Source organism: Trichinella spiralis (assembly GCF_000181795.1).
Source record: "Trichinella spiralis strain ISS 195 chromosome Unknown Scfld2, whole genome shotgun sequence".
NCBI classification, from domain to species: Eukaryota; Metazoa; Nematoda; class Enoplea; order Trichinellida; family Trichinellidae; genus Trichinella; species Trichinella spiralis.
The window spans coordinates 8,467,736-8,489,864 of NW_003526941.1; the positions used below are offsets into that span (position 1 = coordinate 8,467,736).

Genomic DNA, 22,129 nt, shown 5'->3' on the forward strand with positions numbered 1-22,129 from the left:
GTAATGGTATGTATATTGGCATTAGATGAATTAATAAATTTCTTCCTTGAAGACATCACCAACAAGTAGACGTTGCATGCGTCTTTTGCCGTGCTTGCCAGGTGGAGGTGGATTACAGCAGCTGGTCGTTGCTCATCAAAATGGTGTAGTTGCTTGTGTAAGCTGGAAGAAGAAGCCTGTGGTAAATTATAATGGATCAAAGTGCATTATATAAACGGCGGTAACATATATATATTTTTAAATCTTTTTTACAGATTGATTTTAAAACATTTCCTGATGCTCGTATTGATGCAATTGCACTTGGCGGAGAAGAACATTCAGCATGCGATAAAATTTTTCTCGCTTCTGGAAGTGTCGTTAAAGGCTACAATCGAAGGGGAAAACATTTTCTCGACTTTGATATTAATAAAACAGATTCAATAAAGTCAATGTAAGTGGTTTAATTAATTGTTTTCACTTTTTGTTCACGCTGTACAGTATAGTTGGAATGAATGAAAAAATAATTTCAAGGTCGATATACGGTGTTGATATGGTTTTGTGCTCTGAATATACCATGACTCATTACCATGATTGTTCAGAAACTTCATATTACTTAAGTGATGATCGAATCTACGACACGTTTTGCATTTCTGCGCAACTGTTGGGTTTTGAAGTTGACAAATTGTGCATTTTATTGGCATGCGAAAATCACTTGATAAAGATTCTACTTGGCCAAAACTTGCTTACTCAAGTCGAAGTGGGCGACATCCCGTCTACGTTGCTTTTCCACTCTAATTTGGGTATATTGGAAATTTGAATTCTTAATACTGCTTCGCCTTCTACACTGACTTCTTTGTTATGTTCATAATGAAACTTCAACTCTGACATTGTAGCAAGCCAAGCAGATGGAATTCGCGTTTTCTATGGTACCGTTAACGGACGCATTGGTCAACTACAAATTTACAAGTAAAAGTTAACTGATAATAATATTAATACTTTGAGAAATATTATTTAATTTGAAAAATACTTTTCTTGTTTTGCAGAGAAAATGTGAAAATTCTTTGGGAACTGCCGTCTGAAAATGGCGTCAGCTTTATAAATACCATGGAACTGTGTGATGTGCACAATACTGGGATTTTGAATTTAATTGTTGGTCGGGAAGATGGTCTTATTGAAATTTACGATATTTTGGACAATGACAAACCGATGCTGACTCAATATATTGTTAGTAGAAATTTTTTTTTCAAAAATGAACTACTGCTGCTAATGAGTTGAAATTTTCCACGTTCAAGGAATGTCACGAAAGTATTGTTGCTTTGCAATGTGGCCATTTCACCAGCACCGAATCGAATGAAATTATAGTTTGCAGCTTTTCCGGTATGTTAACACGGTTGGATGAAATATTTAGAAATGAACAAATGGAATGTTAATTTGCAAATTTCCAACATACATAGGCAATATATTCGGCTGGTCTACAGAATGTGCACAGTCGAACAATAAAGTTAGCGGGGAAAATGGTTCCTCGGCTGGGGTAGGAGATGAAATTCAACAACTGCGGTATAAGTTTGCCATTTTGATTGATTGATAATTTTTGTAGAAAAAAAATCAATTTGCATACTGTTTAGAGACGAAGTGGAAGAACTGAGGCGAAAGGTGCAAAATCAACGTACTGATTATTTGAAGCGAACTGAAATCGGCGCCCACCAATATTCTTGTTCACCATCGTTTGCAATCAACGATCGGTTTGTTTTGAACAGTGAAGAAACGGCTTATCTGCTCAGCGTTGAACTTCCAATTGCCATAGATTGGATTTTACTTCGGGTAAGAGAAGTGTTACATGTTGGATATTGGTTGTCGAAAGAACTTGTACCAGTGTTTTCTTTTCAACCACTCAGCATAATTTCCAAAAAAAAATAAATATCTGCTTAATTGATTGTTTTCTACTTTTAATTAACAGCCAATTTCACGTTTTAAGAGTGAAGTTGCCGTAAGTCTGCTGGACATTGAAAAGAATTCCGCTGTAGTCAGTGTCACTCCGACTGAAAGAAATGTACGCATTACATTTCAGTCTCCTATTAATCACTAATCAGCCTGTGAATTATACAATATTTTTGATTCATATTGCTGTTTCAGTCGAAAGATGCCCTGCTGATAACGTACCGTTGTCAGGCGAATATGGTCCGCTTTGAGGTGAAAATTCGTACAATTGAAGGGAAATATGGAAATTTGGAATTGTACATTTCGCCCCGCATGAATCCCGGGGTTTGTCAAATTTGCAACTATTTGATAAAGCCATTGTCGTTGCACCGTCGGACCCAGACGTTCGACGACAATCGTCCGCAGAATTGTCTGCGCATTTCTGGCAACTTCGACATCGCCACAGCGTACGCAATGATGAGTTTCTGCCTTCCAGGCATGTCGGAACATTTGTCCGACGAAAGTAAAATTACTTGCTATTTCGTATCCTGCTTTATTGGCACCCAACTGTGCCATACTTGTTCGTGAGTTTATTTATTAGCGGTTTTTTTGTTTTGTACTTTTCGAACTTCCACCTTTTCACGAAATACAGGGATGGAGAAATTGTCATTCGATCTGACAACATTTCCACAATTGCAATTCTGCTCGATGTGATCAACAGAGAAGCTTCGAATCGTGGCTTGAAATTGGATATCACTTGTGGTAAAAAAAGAAAAACTATTCACTACTACTGCTGCTCATTGATGGAATCTGTCCAATTCATCAGTACAATCTGCTTGCAGATATTGATCAAACAAGCGTTGCTCACGTTCTTCGACTCGTCAACGACAGAATACAGAAGTCCGCAAATTTGTTGAAAAAAATACGTTATGCGGAAATTTTAAAGGTAGTAATTTAAAAAAGAATGTTGATCTTCATCATATTATAAATCTATTGTTCGAGGATGCAACGATACGAGATGATGAACGTGAATTTTTCACTGACGACTTTGAGGAAATTTTCCAAAATTCATCTCAACTACTCGAACAGAAACAAGCTCACCAAGCGTACATGGATCGTATAAATGATATCCTTTCGATGAATTTCAGTTTAATAATTGTCGCATACTTTTTTTTTGCATATCAAATTCAGTTTTCCTTACATCTTTGGTTTTTTTACGCTTTTTGACAGATCTTTTTGTGGACAGTTTCAAATTCAAAGGTGAAGAAGTGAAGCATCGGGTACCTCAGTTGATTGAACTGATCGAAAATTACGACCACGACAAATTGCAGCGTTTTTTCAACGGTGACTGGGATGCCGTGTAGCAGAAGCAGCACACGATGGCGCAAACTCAGTCGCACGGTAACGTTTAAATAAATAATTAATTAAATATCTCTACGAAGCCGCGCCCTTATCTCAGTATATTATTATTAAAATGTGCGTAATTCAGTTAGCATTAACTTACCCTTCTTGAGTTTGGAAATTTTGATTCATTTTCAGAACATCTCGCTCTCTCTTCTGCCGGTTATCGCTGTTGCCCGCTGTGTCGACAATCAAACAAAATTACCATCAATCCACGTTGATTAAAGCAAAACCGGTTTTTGTTGTTATTCAAATGCTCTCTATTGCACGTGTAATATTATCGATAGCGTGCAGGGAAAAAGGCGTAACGCCGTCCCAGACCCCAGTGATTGCAATTTTCTAAAATCACAAAATTATTCAGATGTGAAAGTATGAATAATAAAAAACAAAATAATATGAAAAAGTATGCGTTCAATTTATTGAACCTTTGTCTATTTCTTGGTCATAACAATTGGTGCTGTTTCATTATTCTTGTTATTGATTTCCATACTGCAGAGCTAACTGTGTGCTTTGGGAATTCTTTTCTTCTTTTTTGTTCAAAATTTCATCTGAAAATATCAAATATAAAGGGAATTATTGTTCGCTTGTTTCAATTATCCAAATCGAACACCTTCAGCTTTTTTGTTCAAGCTTTCAAAAGCAAGCAATTGAATTGTTCGCTTTCTTATCACTGAAAATTAATATAAAAACAGTGTCTTGTGGGAATTGAAAAGGCAATTCCGCACACCGAATTGCTATGAATATCAGCTCGATACGCGTAGCTGGCTATGCAAATGCGCCATACATTATGCCCTGCTTTGACAAATATCCGGACGAGTGCAACGATCCAGGTCCAGGCATCGACGCCGAGTTCATCTACACGCTGTTCAATCACATTTGGCAAATTCCCGTCGTGTGGATACGTACGGCGAATCGTTCCCAAATGCACCAGGCGTTGATGGACGATCTGGCGGATGTCGAAGCAGAAGCCAGCATACTGGACGAGGTGATGATTGACCGGATGCAGGCAAGTCCGGCTTGTCATTTCGACTCGTTAGCTTTGCTGGTTCGGCCGAAAATTCTCAGCTCAGCCAACGCATTCCACACCACCTCTTTCGTGGAAACCGAACTGTGGGCGTTGGTCGCCATCACCACCCTTTCAGTTTATCTGATGCATCGCCTTTCCAAGCGTATGTCCAAGTATCTCGTAGCAGGATCGATTTTACGCCCGTTGCGTTTTTTGCGAGAAAAATTCATCTACCCGTTCTGCTTCATGGCTGTGTTGATCTTTTTGAACGTCTACGCGAACATCATTGCCGTCAATTTGGTCAAAAAAGGAACCATCAAAGATTTCGGCTTCAAAACGCTCGACCAACTAGCCAAATTGATACTGAACAAGCGGTGCCGGTTCGTCACGCAGGCGGTTCGTCGCCATGATTTTTCCTTCACCAGATTTCTGCTCAATCCGACCCCACGTTCGGCCGAACCATGGACCGTGACCATGAACGCCGCCTACAAATCCAACCCACCCTTGTACGTGGCAACAAGGCAAGAGATTATCCAAGTCGTGCACAACGCCACGCACTGCTTCTACGGAGTCGACTATTACCACTTGCGTGATTTTTACAAATACCACAGTTGCGATTTGGAAATGGTCAGTCTGGCCCAATATACGCCAGAACAAATGTTCATCTTCTACTATCGGTCGACGGCGTTGAAGGAACTGTTCGGCACCATGCTCAGCAGTACAATGTACGTCCTGTTCGACAAACTCATGCTGAAATATTTCCAACAGAACAGCACACTGTACTGCCCGCAGCCGCTTTGCACGCAAGTTTTCATGGAGCCCGGCAAAGTTCAAGACTGCTTTTTCATCGTCATCACCGGCATGCTTGCAAGCTTGGTCGCTTTTGTCATCGAATTGTACATGTTCAAATTGAAAAAGACGAAAAACTGATCTACAGTAAATTGAAATCAAAACTGATCTGCCGATTGAACATCCCGTTGAACAACATTTCTTTTACTGATCTCTAAAATAGTTACAACAATTGCAATTATTCGTTCGGTGCAGTGAGAAAGACCCTCTTTCGACTGGTATTCATGTAAGGGCGTAAAATCCATTCCGTTTCGGCCGCTTCGAGACTCTCGACCGTACCCAATTTTATACAGTATACTGAAAATGAAACCAAACCAAAAATACAACAACAAGCTGTTGGTGAGTCAGTCGATCAAACTTACGCTTCATCTCGAAACGAGGCCCCACTTCGGTAAGAACAATTTCATTGTTCACCTTTTTATAGACGTGATGACGAAACGATATGAAATCATCTTCGACGGAAAAAGTCACCACACGACGACTGTCTTCTTTGGGTACTGGAAAAAGGTGCTTCAAAATATTCACTACCTGAATTGTTGCAATGCATCTTATCGTTCAAATCGACCGCATCAATTGTTCAAAATCAGCAAACCCGTTTTCCCAATTGTGAAGTGAAATTGTGAAAAATCAAATGCGGATATTGTTCGGACATTTTGCCAACATCGGGTACATCGTGACGCATGACAACATTGCTGAGCGTGAAATATGCCGTTGGGCCGAATGGCAGATGGCAAATTGTAATTCCATCTAATACAGACAACTTCAACTGGGAACAGTTTCAACATACAACTCACCTGGAACACCTCGATGCTCTTGGACCAATATGAAATCGGTGACGTCGTTGGCTCGACAAGCATCGACGAGCTTTTTCATCTCATACTGACCACGATTGATTCGTTGACAATTTGGAAATAGAATTTTAAGTTCCTGAAATGGACCCAAAACAAGAAGAAGATGATGTAGTAACAGCTAATTAAAAACAAAAAAATATACTTTTGCAAACTGTTTCAATTTAGAACTAGGGTCGTGCGACGTGGTAATGACAATTTTTGGATCCGTAACACCTGACCATCTGTATTCATCATCTACGTGCGAAACTATTCCTAACAAAAGAAAAACCACAAATAACATTACACAAATGTTACCAATCCAAAAATTCCATACCCTCGCCACCCTCGTCGAGCCATTCGGATTGCTTCTGCAGTTCTATTGCCTCTTTCTGCAAATCAGTTGGGATTCTTTCTCCTTCTAAACAGCAACATTAAAAATGTTTTCTTTCACAAATCATTATATTCAGACCATCGATAGCCTTTTTGATGCGTTCCTTTTTCTCTTGAATTGCACGCTCTTTCGCTTCGATACTTTTACGATAAATGTACTCACGACGCAAACGAGCTTGGCGACGAAACATTCTAATATCTCGTTAATTTTTATTTCTGAATTATATATCTCGACACAAAAATCACAATTTAGATTATGAGTCAAATGCCGCCTTTATATTTAAATTTATCAGTTATAAAGCGAATATTCTAACTGCACAAAAAAGTAAATAGTGGAAAAACACTTTTATTCTACTTTTTTTATGCCTGATACGAATACATACAGTAATACGTTTACAAGTACAAATTGTCACTACAGTATGATTCTTCCTTGTTTAATAAATATAAGTAAAACAATGTTGCACGTTGTTGAACGTGCTTTCTGATTGCCGGAGCAAATGCAACCAGGTGCAACAGCGTTTTCACAAACAGTCTTTGGGCAGTAGTTGATCACTTCAAATGACAATGCATTAACTTTTGGCATTATTGTTGATGCCGGTAGTTGATGTCAGAACTTTTCAAGTTTTATAAATTTTAACTGAAAAATTCTTCCCTATGGCAAATTATTCATTGCTGACCATTAACCATTACCTTGAAAACTCTACGCTGACGTGCTCATATTTCTTTCATATCAATTTATATCTGATTCAGTTTGCTTTAAACTGTTTTCTACTAGTTTTCATTTAATTCACATTCCAACAAGCTGAAATGTATTCTTAATTGAAATTTTTTCAAGAAATGCAGTTCTTCGCATTTCATCTTTTAATTTTAATTGTTTATTGGGATAGATTTTTCATAGTACAATCTCAGAAAGCAAATGATGGTAAATGATATTATATTTCTTCAATTCCTTTGAATATATTACTTTTTTCATAGACTTTCAAACAGAAGATTTGAGAAAGAATCTTGCTGTACAAAAAAAGCATATATTACTTAAAAAATCAAACTTTTTCATTTGGCCTTATGGTTATTATTATGGTTATGGTTACAGTTATCCATTCAGGCGTTTTACAAGGGATCTACGTAGGCGAAGGTTCATGAATCGAAGACGACGAAGATTTTACCGTTTCGGTCGTTTCTTCTTTTAAATAAACTAAATGCCATAAACAATTTTTATCAATAACTTCAGTTGCCTAAAAATAAACATGCTACTTCCATAAATATGATTTTTCATCTTATGGCCGGCTAGAGATGAAGTAAAGTGCTGCTGTTTGGCACAAGTCAGTTTTTGAATTTCTCATTTTCGACCGCATTATGCGTATTATTTCCCGACAGCGTTGTACAAAATGTAAATATATTTGTAAAAAAAGTTATTAGATAGAAATCATGATTGAGAATTACCGAACACATTTACAAGTAAGTAAACATGTCACAAAGCATTTTGTTGAAATAAAATTACATCAAAACGTTGAAACGTCCTGATAAATAAAAATTAAAAATTCCACTCACTGACTACAAATTTGAATCATCAAAAAAGTGATCAACAACTCCGTTTATATACATCGATTCACCGCGCAGCATTTATTATTCGAACATTAAACTTCCATTTAAAATAATTTACTCAAAATTGTTCACCACATGCTTGAAACATTTCATAGTAGAAAACAAAAAGAAGAAAATTATTTTTTCATTACAGCTACAGTAAGATGTGCAGGAAATTGTTCGTTCATCTATGCAGAATTAAATGACAAGAAAAGCAACGTCAATCTTACGGACAGTTGATGTGAATTGTTGATAAAAATCGCCTTCAAAATCTAGAGTACTTTGCACGGTGAAAAATTTTCGCCTGCAAACAACGAGCAATACCAGTTGCTGATTGTCGCCAAACATTAATCAAAGTTCAATCGATTTCATATTTAATATTATTTAAATCCAAAAAAAAACAATTCCCCCCTCCCCCAAAGCAGAGCTGAGGTGCTCTGTTTGCAATAAAATGAACAATTTAGCATATTTTATCATAACTGTTGCAATAACTGTTAGCGTTGATTATTCAATCGCAATACCGACAACAAGTGCAGTGCAGTCAGGTAAGAAATTCAATTTGTTTTTCCCGCATTGCAACTACGAAACTATTACATTAAAATACTGTACAGATATTTCCAAAGAAAATTTGACAGAACAGCTCGCCGATCAAAAAAATCAGTTACCTGAACATGTTGCTAAATTCTATTCATCATTTGGATTCTTTGGTCCGTTCAGTATTGCTGGCTATGATAGTTTTGAGTTGTTTTACCCTCATTACACGAGCTATTGGCAAACAGGTGGATACCCATTCATCAATTGGTGGTTATGATGCCTAAGGCTAATGACGATTAATGTCAAGAATGTTTTGTGACATGCTAAATAAATAAATATATATATATATATGTATACATATACATTTACCGCTTTGCTTGAATTTTGCTCGAAATAAAACAAAAAAGTGATTTTATTTATTCCACAGACAAAGAATCAATTCAAGACATTTCAAGGGCTGTGGATCATACATTCGAGGAGGTTCCACATGGACAAAAACCAATCTTTGGTCAAGCCTTGTTCGGACAAGCGGACCCGACAGTGACGAGTTCCATCGCTCAAACGATCGACTAATTTAAATGCACGGTCGGCAATTTTTACATTATCCGTCGCCAAACTCAGGGCGCTCAACAAATAGTAAAGCGCAAAAACATCCTTCTTGTGCTCTTGATAAAGCAAGCCGAGGTAGTACAAGGCGCGCACGTCAAACGGATCCCGTTCCAGAGCACGCTCATAAGCGAACATGGCTCCAACGCTGTTCTCCATCAACTGCAAACTGTGCCCAAGCATGGTCCACGCTTGGGCCGAGTCGGAATTCATCGCGAGGGCGTGTCTGTAGTGAAGTACAGCTTTGCTCTGCTGGATGTCGTTGTAATACAAGCTCGAATAGATACCGTACACCATCTCAGTGTCGAACGAAAACGCATTGGTCACGTGCGATTCGTAGGCAATCGCTGCCAACGACTCGTTCGACTTCTCCACAGACATTAAATAATTTGCATAAGCCGTACGCCACCACATGCACTGGTCGTCGAGACGCATGATCATTTCGTACGAAGCACGAGCACTTTCAAATTCACCCAACTTGCTGAAAATTTGGGCGGAAAAATAATTGCCAATCAACGTACTGTGCTTCAAAGCGATGGGCAAACGGTCGAACTGTTCCATAGCACGCGCCGGCTGATTACGGTACAAGTAATATTCGACGGTCATCAAAATTTTCATCCAATGATTCGGCAACGGCATGCTTGGAAAATCGTATTCTCGAATTGGAAGCCTCGCCAGCTCGTACCAAGCTGGAAAACAGCGTGGCAACAACAAAACCGCTTTAACAAAGCAAGTCTGCGCCTGGCTGTACGAGTACAATCGCTTGTAGATCATACCGAGCAAATATATCAAATATGGATCGGTCTCGTCTGCCAATTTTTCCAAAGCGGTTTTCAATTCTGAATATTTTGCAATATTTATTTTCCGATCTTTACCATATTTTTCACCGCCAATGCCCAATCCAAGTCGATTTCTCTCCAAATGCAAATACACAGAATAATAATAAAAAAATCGAATCACCGGCGTTTGTTTAGAGATGTCCTTGCTCACTGCAGTTTGGTCAAAGAAAGAAATCACTCGCAAAAATTCCTTTTTATCCAAGCACGACTGAGCAAAGCGGATGGATATTCGATCTTGAATTGGCAAAGACGAATATTCTGTCTTCGGTAGTTGGACTTGTTGAAGTTCTGAATTAAACGAAACTGCAGTTTCAATTAATAAATACGAATATTCAAGTAGACGACGTTCCTGACAATCGCAATACGTTAGCCACATATCGTGAATGAACGTCTCATCGGATGGAAGTCGAAAATCTTGCACTTCATCGCCCTTTATGGCCACATCTGAAGCCATTTCTACCTGAAATAGATCATATCATTTAATACTTCGGTTATAATTCATTTTTGTTGAAAAATATCCGGCGCGATGAAATATTTTCTTCTTTAAATCTATCAAATTAACAACTCTAAACAAAATGCATCAGTAATTTCATCCGTTTAAAACCTTCAAAGCTGAAAATTTTAAACAAACTTCAGTGGCTATCAAAGAAGCAAACTATATTATAACAAAAAATATCGAAAGAAAACATAGTAACCCAAAAAACGCACCCAATTAATCAAATATCAACCTGCTTATAAGCATAACAAAAGCATCAACAACGAAAGAAAGTGAAAAGAAGCTTATCATCAATAAGCTGTTAGTGATGGTAAAAAAAAAGCAGGTTTAACAGAACTAATTTTCATATGTTTAATATAATTATATAAAAATAAATATCTGTATAATAACATTTAATACAATTTAAATACAATTATGTTCCGTTATACATTTCTAATCATGAGCTATTAAACGAATCACTATTACAGTAAAATTATTTGAAAATTTAAACATATTTCATGTGGCGATATTTATTCTACTTATGAAATTGTGATTATTTATGTTATTTAAAAAACAACAATAATTAATTTGTTTTAATTTAAGATCAACTTTTCCAAAAACATTTTACAATTAACCTTGAAAGTAAATATCACTACAGTACCATTTGTTAGCCAGTTTTACAGTTTGATCATAATGGTTGAGAATGGCAACAAATAAAAAGTGGAAAAGGTACCCACACTTACCTGGAAGGTATTGTTGGGCTTGTCAAATTTTATAATATTTCTGTTTGTAATTTTCGAGAGAATTTGTGTGATAATTTTATTTTTTTTTCATGTGCAAATGTTATTCTCTTATTTAAAACTTTCTCCCTTTCTCTCTGTTTAAATTTGAATTAATTTTCAGATTATGCTTGTTTTCATATTTTAATTTTAGCATACAACCTGCTGAGCAACGTGATGCATTGTGTGATGGAACTTCACTTAAATACCCCCCATGTCAGTGAGTGTAATTTCATAACTGATAATAGATTATTTTTGCTTATTGCAAGTAATGAATAGTTCAGTGCATTTGAATTGTTTATTTATGGCTGTCTGAACGTTCTATATTGTTGTATTGTTTATTCAATTGAATAGATCAAGCCCATCAACGCATACACAAGATAGCACATCAACAAAGCAATTGAAATTTGACCAATTCGATGCCAGGTAAATTGTCTGCTTCTGTTTGTTGCAGGTGGTTTTTTTTCTTTAATTTTTTGAAACTCATCTTTTATTAAGCGTATCCGATGCTTGGTCAGTGGATGACTTGCGCATCAATTCTGAAGTTGCTCAAAGTTCTGCTCGTTCGGTTCTCGATCACCACAAGGCTACGACACAAACTGTGCACTTCATCGGACCACCTTTGAATAGCTATTTGAACAGGGTTCGGGCGTTGCAACGATTAGCTACTCAAAAAGGTGAAAAATATGCTTACTTTGACGACAGTCAATTTCACAGTTAATTTTCATTTTTTCAGGTGAAGTTTTTTCCGAGAACTCCTCTTGCCAACCAATTTATCCTTGTCTTCCTGGCTTTGAAACGGATGCTTTGAACAGGAAAAGAAATCAAACACCCCATGATTCTTCCGAAACTGACCATCGAGTCAGGCGTATTCTAAATCTGATCGACCGAGACCAGTTTAGTGAGCGTAAATAAGCTTTCTAATTTAATTTAATTTCTATTACCCAGTTTTATATGATGTAGTAATTAATAATGATTGTTTTCTCTATTGTTTGCATTGAATTTCAGTTGACCGTGAAGAATTGCAGAGAGAATGCTGGACAGGTATTCCAGCTAAGCTCAGACCTCGTGTTTGGCGTCTTCTATCAGTAATATGCTATGTTTTCTTTTCTTCTTTTAATATTTTCAAGAATATGCAGATGTTTACTTTTTTGTTTTCAGGGTTATGCACCGTTTAATAAAAGCCGTGTTGATCAAGTTTTGAAACAGAAACGTGACGAATATTTCAATCTCGTTGAACAATACTTCCACACGCGTTTTGATGAATCTCATCAAGATACATTTAGACAAGTATTTTGTTTTGATTGTAGTTAGGGAGGAAAAATAGGAAAATTTTAGATTCACATTGACATTCCTCGAATGTGCCCTTTAATTCCTTTATTTCAACAGAAAATTGTTCAAGAGGTAAAAGATTCACTTTTATTAATTTTTTTTGATTACAGTTATATTTTGCCACCAGATGTTTGAACGTATTTTGTACATTTGGGCTTATCGTCATCAAGGAAGTGGCTATGTACAAGGAATGAACGATCTTGTGACACCATTTTTCATTGTTTTTTTATCCGAATGGATATCACCAGATTCGGCGATGGACAGCTTTGAATTAACTTCATTGGAACGTGAAAAATTGAACGCAATTGAAGCCGACAGCTATTGGTGCATAACTGCACTTCTGAGAACTATTCAAACCAACTACACATCACCGCAGTCAGGAATTCACGAAAAAATTGATGCACTGAAAGCACTGATGAAAAAAATGAACAGTATTATGAATATTATAATTTTTGCTTGTTTTGTTTGAATTTAATAATAAGATTTCAACAACTGTCGTTTCAATGGTTGTTTGTTTTTAGGTGAGCTGGATCAACATTTGCAGAAGCATCAGGTGGAATATTTCCAATTTGCCTTCCGTTGGATGAATAATTTGTTGATGAGAGAAATTCCTCTGTCTGCTACTATACGACTTTGGGATACGTATTTGGTGAGATAATTTTCAACTGTTGACAACTGCTAAATAAAATATTGTTAATATTTTTCTAGTGTGTGACCAATGGTTTTGCCAATTTTCACTTGTACGTCTGTGCGGCATTTTTACGCTATTGGTCCAAAGAGATTCAGAAGCAGCCTGATTTTCAAAGTATATTATTATTTTTGCAAAATTTGCCTACACAACAGTGGGATGATGACAAGATCAAGGTGTTGACTGCCGATGCGTACAGTTTGATGGAAATGTTTTCTGGCGCAAAGCGACATTTGACTAATTAATTCAAATTCATTGGACAACCGTAGCATGGCACAGTTGATCTGAGCGAAGGGAATTCAAAAATTGGATGAGGTTGTTATTAGTCTTACTGTACATTTTTGTATTCGGTTTATTTAAAGTAAGATTCGCTTGGCAGACGCTCGTTTGAAAGCAACGATAGAAATTGTTGAATCCGAAAAAATTGCCTTATTGTTTATCGTTTTTTTATAGTGTTTGAAATAATAAAAGCTAATAAATACTTTTTGATCAATTTCATTGATTTCTTTACTGATTTCAACTTGGGGAAATGTAAATTCAGTTGATGAATTTTGTTTTTGAAAATCAATTGCATAAAGCTTTTTCAATCGAAGATACAATTTCATTGTTATGCAAATCAATTGTAAACGAAAGGAAATATTGTTCACTTTATTCATTGCATCAATTTGAATGGCAATTCTTTCACTATTGAACAAGCCTTGTTCTCTTACGTCTACAAGTTTGAAAAAAAAATTTGCCATTCACAAAAGCTAGTTTCTCTTTTGTTTATTTGTTTACAACTTTGAATTGCAAACAAGCAATTCGCTTTGCCATTTAGTAACAATCGTTTAAACGCGTGAAACGTGCAAAATTTAAATAAATAAATTTCACATCTTTTCAGCAAGTTCATATTATACTGTTCTGATTGAATAACTGATGAAAATTTCAAGAAAACATTTACACTTTGTAATAGATTTCAGTAATGTGATATTCAAGTTGAAATTCAGACAAAGTATTTTTTAATTCAATAATTAAATACAAAATCAAAAAATAATAATCAGCTTAATGTAAATTCAACATGAAATGAATTATTTTTCATTGAAATATTTCCATATTAATTGTATAAAAAAAGTTCTGTGTAAAACGCAAAAAAATTTACAAAATGCGGTATGATGCATAACACATATATAATACAAATATTTAAAATTGTAATAAATTTTTTATTAAACTATTCAAAAATTGTTTTTCCAAGCATAATTCAATGCAGTTCGAAAATGAATGTCTATTTTAAAAAATTTTAGCACAGTTGAAAAACGATTAGCAGAGCGTGGTTTCGATCCACGGACCTCTGGGTTATGGGCCCAGCACGCTTCCTCTGCGCCACTCTGCTGTTGTATTACTATGCAACAAAATTGTTTATAAACTAATAATACTCATATCATATTTAGCATCTAATCTTTTAATATTTTATATTTTTGTTCAATTAAATGATGTGAAATGATAAGTTTAATAATTTTATTGCACAAATTTAAAAAAAAGACTGAAAATTCTGCTGTGATCACAAATTAGCTTATTTTTAACGATGGATAGTAAAAATTGAAAATTAGAAAATAGAAATTATTTTCTCAGTTGGAAAATAGAAATCAAATGTCGAAGAAGCGGGATTGTCAGTTTGCGATAAAATGTTGCAAAAGCGAAAATGTTGAGAGACATGCAAATTTTTGAAAATTTATTGAACTTCGATGAGTTATAATTTAATTTCTCCATTTCCATAGCAGACTTGTTCTTCAAAAATTGTCTACGCTTAAAATTATTAATATTTTGAATTAAAATGTGATCACTTGATGATCGAGTGTAAATTTTAATTATTTTTCAATTGAGAAACAATTGATCAGTGAAAATTCGTTTTATTGCACTATAATGAATGTGGACTGTCGCTGGTTGATAGATGTTTCTTATTTGCATAGAAATTTGTTATCGCAATTATTACGCATTATTACTGCTCGCAACACATCTCCAGCACGCAGAACGGTTCGTTCACGCATGTCGTTCAGCAGCAATGCAGGCACTGCTTTGCTATCTGTTCAAGCATCTACTACTCATCAGTTAAAATGTGATAATTGACAGGTAATTAATTTCTTGTTTTTCTTTTGATTTTCACCGTAAATTATATTTATGTAATTACTTATTCCGATTCACATCGATTATCATTTATGCTCACACTTATTTATAAACATAAAAAGACAAACTTCTTTCATCTGAAAGTAATTAACTGTATATTTTTTAAATTTATATATATTTTTTTTCTGATTATCCAAAATACCTTTACTTGTCAAATGGAAATAATTTGCATGAATTTTGAAATGAATTTTTTTTTAATTTGATTTAATTGTGTCAAAGGTGAAATTTTATCGTATTCATCTTTTCATTGGATGAAAACGAAAACTTTTCAGTCGGACAATTTCGGCGAAAAAACTTTTTTTCGCCAAATTTCAATTTCAACCGAGCACTGCGCGGAGCGTAGATGTATGCAAAAATTTCTTTTGTTCGAAATGACAAAATCGACAATCTGATTGGTCAATTTTATTCCGACCAATCGCAGAACAGTGGACAAAAATTATACTTGAGATGAACCAGAATTTTCTTTTCTCTCTTTTGATTATCTGTTTATTGATTTTCGCAACATTCAATATTTGAAAATAATAATATTATTGAACATTTGAAATTTGTCAATCATTTAAAAATATGGTCGCATATATCCGGGATATCTTGCTATGGGTCTGATGACCTCGTATCGACCATATCTTCCGTATCTTCCTTGCGGATAGAATGGTCTAGGTGGAGGCATCCGTGGAGGAAGCGGTGGTGGATATCTGTGGTAAAATTGACGTTTATGTCGAATTTCTCTTTCTTCTTCTGAAACATCAGCAAAAAATAATTTTAATAATCGTAAAATTGTTTTCAAATAAAAATAAAATAACTTTTCACTTTATTAGTACCTTGTTTGTCAGAAACGGCATTCACACTCCAAATCGTCACCGCAACGCACAAAAGCAAACATAAAAGTTTTACAACGTTCATCTCTCTCTCTCTCTCTCTCTCTGTTTGTTTTTTTTTCTCCGAGAAAAAATTCCGTCGCTTTGAAGAGATTCGGTTATTCAATTTCTCGTTGTATATAAATGCAAATTTTTTTTCAGTGCGTGGCCGTTGATAAATGACCCTGTCTTCTAGGATAAAACGACCGATGAATTTCTTTCGTTTTTTTTTCTCTTCTTGATTCGCTCCAATGCAAATCTATGCCTTCAACGATTGATTAATAAATAAATCAATTATATTGACCTTGGAATAAATTTGGAAAAAAAATATCAAAAATTAATTTTTTTACCACGACAGTAAAAAAAATCTTGCCTTCAGCGGTGATGAAATTGATTCGGGGTCTTTTCACTTGCACAGCATTGATAATTTTATATAAAATTCTCGTATTTATTTGAACATTCGAATTCAAACTTTCCACAACAGGGTGCAGCTCTTAAGATGAAAAATTTTTCTTCATTTCACAACTGGAAACTGGAAATTTTGAAATCATTTTCTTCTTGTAATTTCACACCCAAATGTACAAACTACCCGTTTCCTTTGACAAAATATTGACCTTATCTCGGCAATATTGAGTTGTATGCATTATGCAGAAAACTGGAATTTATCAAAGGTTTAATAAAATGGTGGTGATCAAAAAAAATTAAAATTTAACTTAAACTACCCACTGCTGTCATTTATTAATTTAATTTATAAACTAAAATTTTAATAACACTGTTTTTTTTTGTTGTTGATTTGTTTTCATTTTCATTCTGCGAATGTTGATGCAAGAATTATTTTTATTGAAAATCAAGATCCAACAGTAGCCTGTTTTGAACTGCCCGAAGGTGTGAACTTGAAAATAATTGATTTTTTTAATTTTATTTTTCACGCGACGTGTAAACAGCTCATTTATGATTTGTCTGCTTAGTGTCGTTGTTGTTGTTGTTGTTGTTGTTGCTAATTTTCACACCGTCGATGAAAATGAACCTGATTGATATTCCACCAATTATGCAGTTGATATAATTTTATAATAATTTAAACAAATTAAAGTAACCAAAAATTTTGAATGAAAGTGAGAAAATTTTCAAATATTCTTTTCAAAAATTAAAGACATTCCCAATTGCCATTTTTCCATTTCCACTGTACCAGAATTGCAATTTTGAAATACGTGTGAAAGTGTGACGATGGGCAATTTGAAAATATCCAAAGGCATAAAAAGCATTTTTCTCGTTCCTATGTGGAACAAATGTCTACTTCTGTATGCATGTGTTTGAACTTGTGTAATTTTTTTTCTTTTTTGGTTCTTCAACGCCACGCCACTCAAATTTCAAATTTCCCTTTGGCACATTTTGTAGAATGTTTGCCAGTCGTTGATTATTTGCAACTGTTGTCGTGAAGGCCGACTGACAACCTTTATAATTGTCCTTTTAATAAACAATATGATTTTGTATTTTGTGCTATTTTGCATTGCACAATATTTGCATACCAATTCCGCAATTCCACTCGGTATGTTTATTGTGTTTTTTGTGGACTTGCATTTGTTAATTTAAAGTATTTCAAAATCAAAAGAAAAAATTTTAATGAAAAAAATGAACTTTTACCATTTGAAATATTATCATACATATGCAATTAATCGGTAGATATTAATGCAAAATTTCTATCAGTTCAACGGCTTTAATAACACGAACCATTGTTTGTAATATAATTTCAACTGAATTTTTCATTTTAACATTATTGCCATCAATGCAACCTTTTGCATTTTGCTTTCCTACATACTGCGCGTTGAGTTCAAAATTGATTTTTTTCAAAATCGATTCATTATACCTTTAGAAGATAACACTGTTGCATATTTAATAAATGAACATAAAGTGGAAAAGCGTCAACTGCTACGTGGTTTGGAGCGTGAAATACTGCGGGATGATCGACTAATGGATCGAATGATAAATCAAGAATTTCGAGACGAAAGAATAATGAACAACCAGCTGCGTCGTGATGAGCGACTTATGATGAGAGACAATATGATACCTTTTGGTGGTGGATTATACAATGATCCATTTATTCAACCTTACGGTGGTTTTTAGTATCAATCACTATCTGCATTCAAGTGAACTATCTTCAACAATATGTAATTAAATTAACCTTTAACCTTGAATAATCAGCGAATACTTTTAAAGTTTAAATTAAAAATCAGCATTGCATTATGCTATTCTTAAGATATAATTTCAAAGTTAACAATTCCAAAGATGTTAATTTTGAATAAATTAAATTAAAAATAATCAATAATCTATTAAATTAAACGTACCTACTTATCAAATGCATTTGCAAACGACTGTATAAATGAAGTACATGAATACAGACGGTGTTATTGATACAATTATGATTCCAGCTGTTCTATGTTTCAAGTAATGTTGCTGAAATAAAGATTTAATACGGTATGCATGACTGGCTTTGTTGAAATGAAACTGTTATTTTTCAATAATATTTCATCTAATGCTTATTTAAATATCAATTAGCATCCAATGTTTTCAGAACAAAGCGTTGTGATTGCAGACGGTTTTTGATGTTCTTCCACATTGTGTTGTAGATTTTTTCATAAATAGGAAAGGAACTGTTCGTTGTTGAACATTTTAATACTACTTTTGAATATTTTACTTTTCAAAATAATGTACCACTTGTTTCATATTATTTGGTTGAAATAGTTGCTACGCCTATTATTTTTACTTCAATTTATGCAGTTTTCAAATAAATAATATCTTCTGTTTTCATAATAATGTGAACGTTACGTCAAGTTCAAGCTGTCACACAGTTTCTGTCTCACGTAAATCACATGTTTTAATTGAAATCAACAGTAGTGGTTAATTGTCCATGACCTAATATTTGAAATGCAAATTTTTTCAATGAAACACAATGGCCATTTTACGGTATAAAGGATTGATTTTCAGGTATCTTTCATAGATTTTCTTTTTACTTTTTGTTAAGATTTTTTTTGTTTTACAAAATATTTCCTTCAGAAAATTAATGCTCATACATAACTTGATGTATGTTCATTTCAGTTATGAATATCTTTCACTTTCGATTTAGTAAAAAACATACACTATCAAAATGCATGGATGTTCATTCTCGCACAAAGTGCGCATGCAGACATGTCAATAAATAAGAATTTTCATTTTTTTGCAATGAATAAGGTGCAAATGAAATGTGAATTGTATACACTGGCGCCACGCATGCATTGTATTTGACCTGCTTTGCATTGCTTGTTCTGACCTTCAAAATTTTCCCATTCTTTTCCCTCATAGATTCTCGTCAACTCAAGGCAAAGCATATAATATAAATTTTACTATTTTAAAGCTGAATTCACAGAGCCACTTTCAGTTGAAAAATTCCAAATGATAGTCGAAACGAGCACAAAATTCTGAGTGTAAAGTTAACACAGTGATAACGTTGTACATGAGAATGAAAACAAATAACTATGCCCCGTAATCTTTCGCGATCATTCTTGAAACAATACTGTCATCAATGGAACTGAAGTTCAATTCTGGTTCTTTTAAATGATAAACCTATAATCGAAAATAAATTGACAGTTTTTAATATCTAATTGATAAGTTTAAGATTTTTCTTCACTTTTTTACCTCTTTTATTTTAGATACGTTAGTTACATTTTTCAGTTCTTTCAGTGGTACACTTTTTCCCTTTATCACTTTAAGCAATTTGGTCAAACAGTCGCCGCTCGAGTCGCCTACCAGAGCCGCAATAATGTCCGTAGTGTTTTCGCTGATTCCGAACGTTAGCAAAGAGTCGCTGATCTAAAAATAAATTATTTTTCAATTTAAACACTAAATTTCTGCTCAATATAATATTCTTATTAATTTTTTTAAAAGTAATAACTAACTGAAACGTGCAAAAAGCAAAATGTGCTAGCTGTTATTTCAATGAAATTAGAATTCGTTTGTTATTTAAGAGTGTATTTTTTCGCAGTGATTGATTTCTAAGCTAAAACGTTCCTCAGAGGGTCTTCAATAAAGTTGGATTAAATCGTTTGTAATACTTCAGTTACTTGTGATGTTGGTCTGAATTAAATTTCGAAGTAAATCGATTTATTCAAAGATTTCCCTAGAGAGTCAAAAATAGAGTGGTGGATTTTTCAAATAACCATGACTGACATTCTAATTTATAATGAGCAGCAGCAGCACCAAGTCAGTGGTTCACTCATTAAATAACTTCTCAAGTGCGCGCTATTATAAATACAAAATAAGACTAGAATGCAAAAATCAATTTCTACCCTGACAGTTGCTTTCTGAACATTTTACAACAGGCCTCATTTTACATTTTAACAAATGTTAACTTTAATGTCAGTTACTGACAAACGCGTACGTAGTATTGAAAATTGTATGCTCGCGATGCAAGTGAAAAACATCTCTTACAGATGTAGTAGGAGAAAGGGAATATATCAGTTCTGTGTGCACGTTTTTTGTGATCATCTTTTCATGTTTGCTTGCGTGCAATGCTCGATTTGCAGCGGCAAGTAGCTGAAACGTAGAATGAACCTAAAAATCTCTGCAACATTACATGCCACCTTTTCGTCATGAAAACAGTTTTACCAGTTCAGCTTTAATCAGACTGCCAGTAATTTTTCCGCTTCGCAACTCTGTCAACAAGTGATCTGCATTTTTCACTTCGCGAAAAAGGCAAATACGTAGCGCTACCTTTTTCGAACCTGTGCCATCATCAAATGGGTCTGGGTATATGTAAAATACTTCGCTGTATCTGCCCATCTCAAAGAAAAATTACCAAATTGTTAAATTTCATGTGATAAAATAGGTGAACTGATGAATGTAATAGAAATAAAATAGACCACGAATGTTCTGAAATTCTTCAAAAGCAAATAATACCAATAACTGGCGTACTGTGCTTACAAATAAAAATCGTAAAAATCTGGAAGTTATGTTCTTCCAATGTGACGAACAATATTACTTATATTTTGATATTGAAACGAAAATTATCATTATCAGCACTGTTGGAAGTTTAATGTATTAAAGTATAATCGAATTTAAAAAGAATTGGAGATGATTAATACAGTAATTTTAATGCAAGTGTAAGTTCCAATTATTCGTACTGTAGTTTTTTGTTATTTTTTGTTTTTGATTTTTTAATGAAAACTTACAGCTGAAAATTCTGTATAGCTTTAATATAAATAATGATGCTGTGTAAAGTAATTTCGACATATTATACATTGAGAAAAATGACTGAGCTTGAAATGCTTCAGCAAAAATTATTTCGTAAATTTTCTGTGTATTTTTTTTCAAAATTAGAGGTGTATTCTAATTTATAATCATTGCTTATTTATTTTTACATTTAAATTTTGCTGTGAATGAAAATGTCTAATGAAATAATGCTACTGTAGATGAATAGTCTATATAACTTAAGTTTTGGTGGTTAGTGCTGTTTAATGTTGCAGAGTTTGATGTTTGCAGTGTGACTTAAAAGTTACACATTTTTCCTGAATTTTAAAAATATTATTATAAGTTTTAATAATTGCTCTAAAAATGAACAAATTTAGTGCCTTAATTATTTAACACACTGTATTTGTTTTTATTTAAAGTTTTTTTCTTTATCCATATTGCACAGAAACATGCGTAACAGTGACAATAGAATACAAATCAAATTCTACATATGTGAAGATGATTTTATTTGCTATTTTTGAAATTAGCGTACTGTTCAGTGTTTGGGCTATTATGGTTTTTTTCAAAGATTTATAAAATAAACATGAATTTCATGATAGAATAATTTTTATTTTAAATTTCAAGTTTTAGCCACAATAGTTGTTTTGATTTCACAGTTTATTTTGTATTAATAAATTGTTTCATGCAGA

The 22,129-nt window shown here is 34.1% G+C and overlaps 8 protein-coding genes and 1 non-coding gene across 9 annotated transcripts; 4 read left to right on the top strand and 5 right to left on the bottom strand.

The window, feature by feature from the left end:
• The first annotated feature begins 3 nt into the window (after positions 1-3).
• Positions 4-2,813, top strand: Tsp_06914 (conserved hypothetical protein). Its single transcript, XM_003380716.1, has 10 exons — positions 4-6; positions 53-181; positions 255-430; positions 511-779; positions 873-945; positions 1,023-1,203; positions 1,272-1,356; positions 1,577-1,800; positions 2,113-2,480; positions 2,549-2,813. The coding sequence occupies exons 1-10, from the start codon at positions 4-6 to the stop codon at positions 2,811-2,813; spliced, it is 1,773 nt and encodes a 590-aa protein (XP_003380764.1).
• Positions 2,814-3,890: 1,077 nt separating this feature from the next.
• Tsp_06915 (hypothetical protein) lies at positions 3,891-4,321 on the bottom strand. Its single transcript, XM_003380717.1, has 2 exons — positions 3,988-4,321; positions 3,891-3,967 (listed from the first exon to the last, which is right to left on the bottom strand). The coding sequence occupies exons 1-2, from the start codon at positions 4,319-4,321 to the stop codon at positions 3,891-3,893; spliced, it is 411 nt and encodes a 136-aa protein (XP_003380765.1).
• A 330-nt stretch (positions 4,322-4,651) lies between these two features.
• Tsp_06916 (U3 small nucleolar ribonucleoprotein IMP4) lies at positions 4,652-6,563 on the bottom strand. The gene is made up of 8 exons (XM_003380718.1): positions 6,452-6,563; positions 6,317-6,400; positions 6,146-6,255; positions 5,947-6,121; positions 5,745-5,899; positions 5,511-5,662; positions 5,258-5,449; positions 4,652-5,234 (listed from the first exon to the last, which is right to left on the bottom strand). Exons 1-8 carry the CDS (start codon positions 6,561-6,563, stop codon positions 4,652-4,654), a joined length of 1,563 nt encoding a protein of 520 aa, XP_003380766.1.
• Positions 6,564-8,404: 1,841 nt separating this feature from the next.
• Tsp_06917 (microspherule protein 1) lies at positions 8,405-8,764 on the top strand. The gene is made up of 2 exons (XM_003380719.1): positions 8,405-8,498; positions 8,565-8,764. The coding sequence occupies exons 1-2, from the start codon at positions 8,405-8,407 to the stop codon at positions 8,762-8,764; spliced, it is 294 nt and encodes a 97-aa protein (XP_003380767.1).
• Positions 8,765-8,937: 173 nt separating this feature from the next.
• Positions 8,938-10,386, bottom strand: Tsp_06918 (putative tetratricopeptide repeat-containing domain protein). Its single transcript, XM_003380720.1, has one exon. The coding sequence runs from the start codon at positions 10,384-10,386 to the stop codon at positions 8,938-8,940; it is 1,449 nt and encodes a 482-aa protein (XP_003380768.1).
• A 349-nt stretch (positions 10,387-10,735) lies between these two features.
• On the top strand, positions 10,736-13,659 carry Tsp_06919 (TBC1 domain family member 22B). The gene is made up of 12 exons (XM_003380721.1): positions 10,736-10,753; positions 11,011-11,081; positions 11,341-11,406; positions 11,541-11,612; positions 11,685-11,902; positions 11,923-12,093; positions 12,195-12,274; positions 12,348-12,495; positions 12,629-12,949; positions 13,040-13,167; positions 13,227-13,417; positions 13,569-13,659. Exons 1-12 carry the CDS (start codon positions 10,736-10,738, stop codon positions 13,657-13,659), a joined length of 1,575 nt encoding a protein of 524 aa, XP_003380769.1.
• An 844-nt stretch (positions 13,660-14,503) lies between these two features.
• Tsp_06920 lies at positions 14,504-14,575 on the bottom strand. Its single transcript has one exon. It is a non-coding gene; the product is annotated as a tRNA-Met (tRNA).
• A 3,124-nt stretch (positions 14,576-17,699) lies between these two features.
• Tsp_06921 (conserved hypothetical protein) lies at positions 17,700-19,279 on the top strand. The gene is made up of 4 exons (XM_003380722.1): positions 17,700-17,766; positions 18,091-18,333; positions 18,790-18,813; positions 19,272-19,279. Exons 1-4 carry the CDS (start codon positions 17,700-17,702, stop codon positions 19,277-19,279), a joined length of 342 nt encoding a protein of 113 aa, XP_003380770.1.
• Positions 19,280-19,727: 448 nt separating this feature from the next.
• Positions 19,728-21,032, bottom strand: Tsp_06922 (TP53RK-binding protein). The gene is made up of 4 exons (XM_003380723.1): positions 20,859-21,032; positions 20,682-20,786; positions 19,890-20,063; positions 19,728-19,817 (listed from the first exon to the last, which is right to left on the bottom strand). Exons 1-4 carry the CDS (start codon positions 21,030-21,032, stop codon positions 19,728-19,730), a joined length of 543 nt encoding a protein of 180 aa, XP_003380771.1.
• Between the last annotated feature and the right edge of the window lie 1,097 nt (positions 21,033-22,129).

Bases quoted from the DNA above. Each gene is read 5' to 3' on its own strand.
- Tsp_06914 (XM_003380716.1), top strand. The intron at 1,204-1,271 runs GTTAGTAGAAAT...TCCACGTTCAAG, and splicing joins CGATGCTGACTCAATATATT to GAATGTCACGAAAGTATTGT. The intron at 2,481-2,548 runs GTGAGTTTATTT...CACGAAATACAG, and splicing joins CAACTGTGCCATACTTGTTC to GGATGGAGAAATTGTCATTC.
- Tsp_06915 (XM_003380717.1), bottom strand. From the start codon at position 4,321: ATGACAAGCCGGACTTGCCTGCATCCGGTCAATCATCACCTCGTCCAG.
- Tsp_06916 (XM_003380718.1), bottom strand. From the start codon at position 6,563: ATGTTTCGTCGCCAAGCTCGTTTGCGTCGTGAGTACATTTATCGTAAA. The intron at 5,900-5,946 runs GTGAGTTGTATG...TGTCTGTATTAG, and splicing joins AGAGCATCGAGGTGTTCCAG to ATGGAATTACAATTTGCCAT. The intron at 5,663-5,744 runs GTTTGCTGATTT...AATATTTTGAAG, and splicing joins CTTCACAATTGGGAAAACGG to CACCTTTTTCCAGTACCCAA.
- Tsp_06917 (XM_003380719.1), top strand. From the start codon at position 8,405: ATGAACAATTTAGCATATTTTATCATAACTGTTGCAATAACTGTTAGC. The intron at 8,499-8,564 runs GTAAGAAATTCA...AATACTGTACAG, and splicing joins AACAAGTGCAGTGCAGTCAG to ATATTTCCAAAGAAAATTTG.
- Tsp_06918 (XM_003380720.1), bottom strand. From the start codon at position 10,386: ATGGCTTCAGATGTGGCCATAAAGGGCGATGAAGTGCAAGATTTTCGA.
- Tsp_06919 (XM_003380721.1), top strand. The intron at 11,082-11,340 runs GTTTTACAGTTT...TTTTAATTTTAG, and splicing joins ACAGTACCATTTGTTAGCCA to CATACAACCTGCTGAGCAAC. The intron at 13,418-13,568 runs GTTTTCTGGCGC...GTTTATTTAAAG, and splicing joins GCGTACAGTTTGATGGAAAT to TAAGATTCGCTTGGCAGACG.
- Tsp_06921 (XM_003380722.1), top strand. From the start codon at position 17,700: ATGATTTTGTATTTTGTGCTATTTTGCATTGCACAATATTTGCATACC. The intron at 17,767-18,090 runs GTATGTTTATTG...TTATACCTTTAG, and splicing joins CAATTCCGCAATTCCACTCG to AAGATAACACTGTTGCATAT. The intron at 18,334-18,789 runs GTTTTTAGTATC...CAATGTTTTCAG, and splicing joins ATTTATTCAACCTTACGGTG to AACAAAGCGTTGTGATTGCA.
- Tsp_06922 (XM_003380723.1), bottom strand. From the start codon at position 21,032: ATGGGCAGATACAGCGAAGTATTTTACATATACCCAGACCCATTTGAT. The intron at 20,064-20,681 runs GTAAGAGATGTT...ATTTATTTTTAG, and splicing joins CCCTTTCTCCTACTACATCT to ATCAGCGACTCTTTGCTAAC. The intron at 19,818-19,889 runs GTAAAAAAGTGA...TTTCGATTATAG, and splicing joins ACGTATCTAAAATAAAAGAG to GTTTATCATTTAAAAGAACC.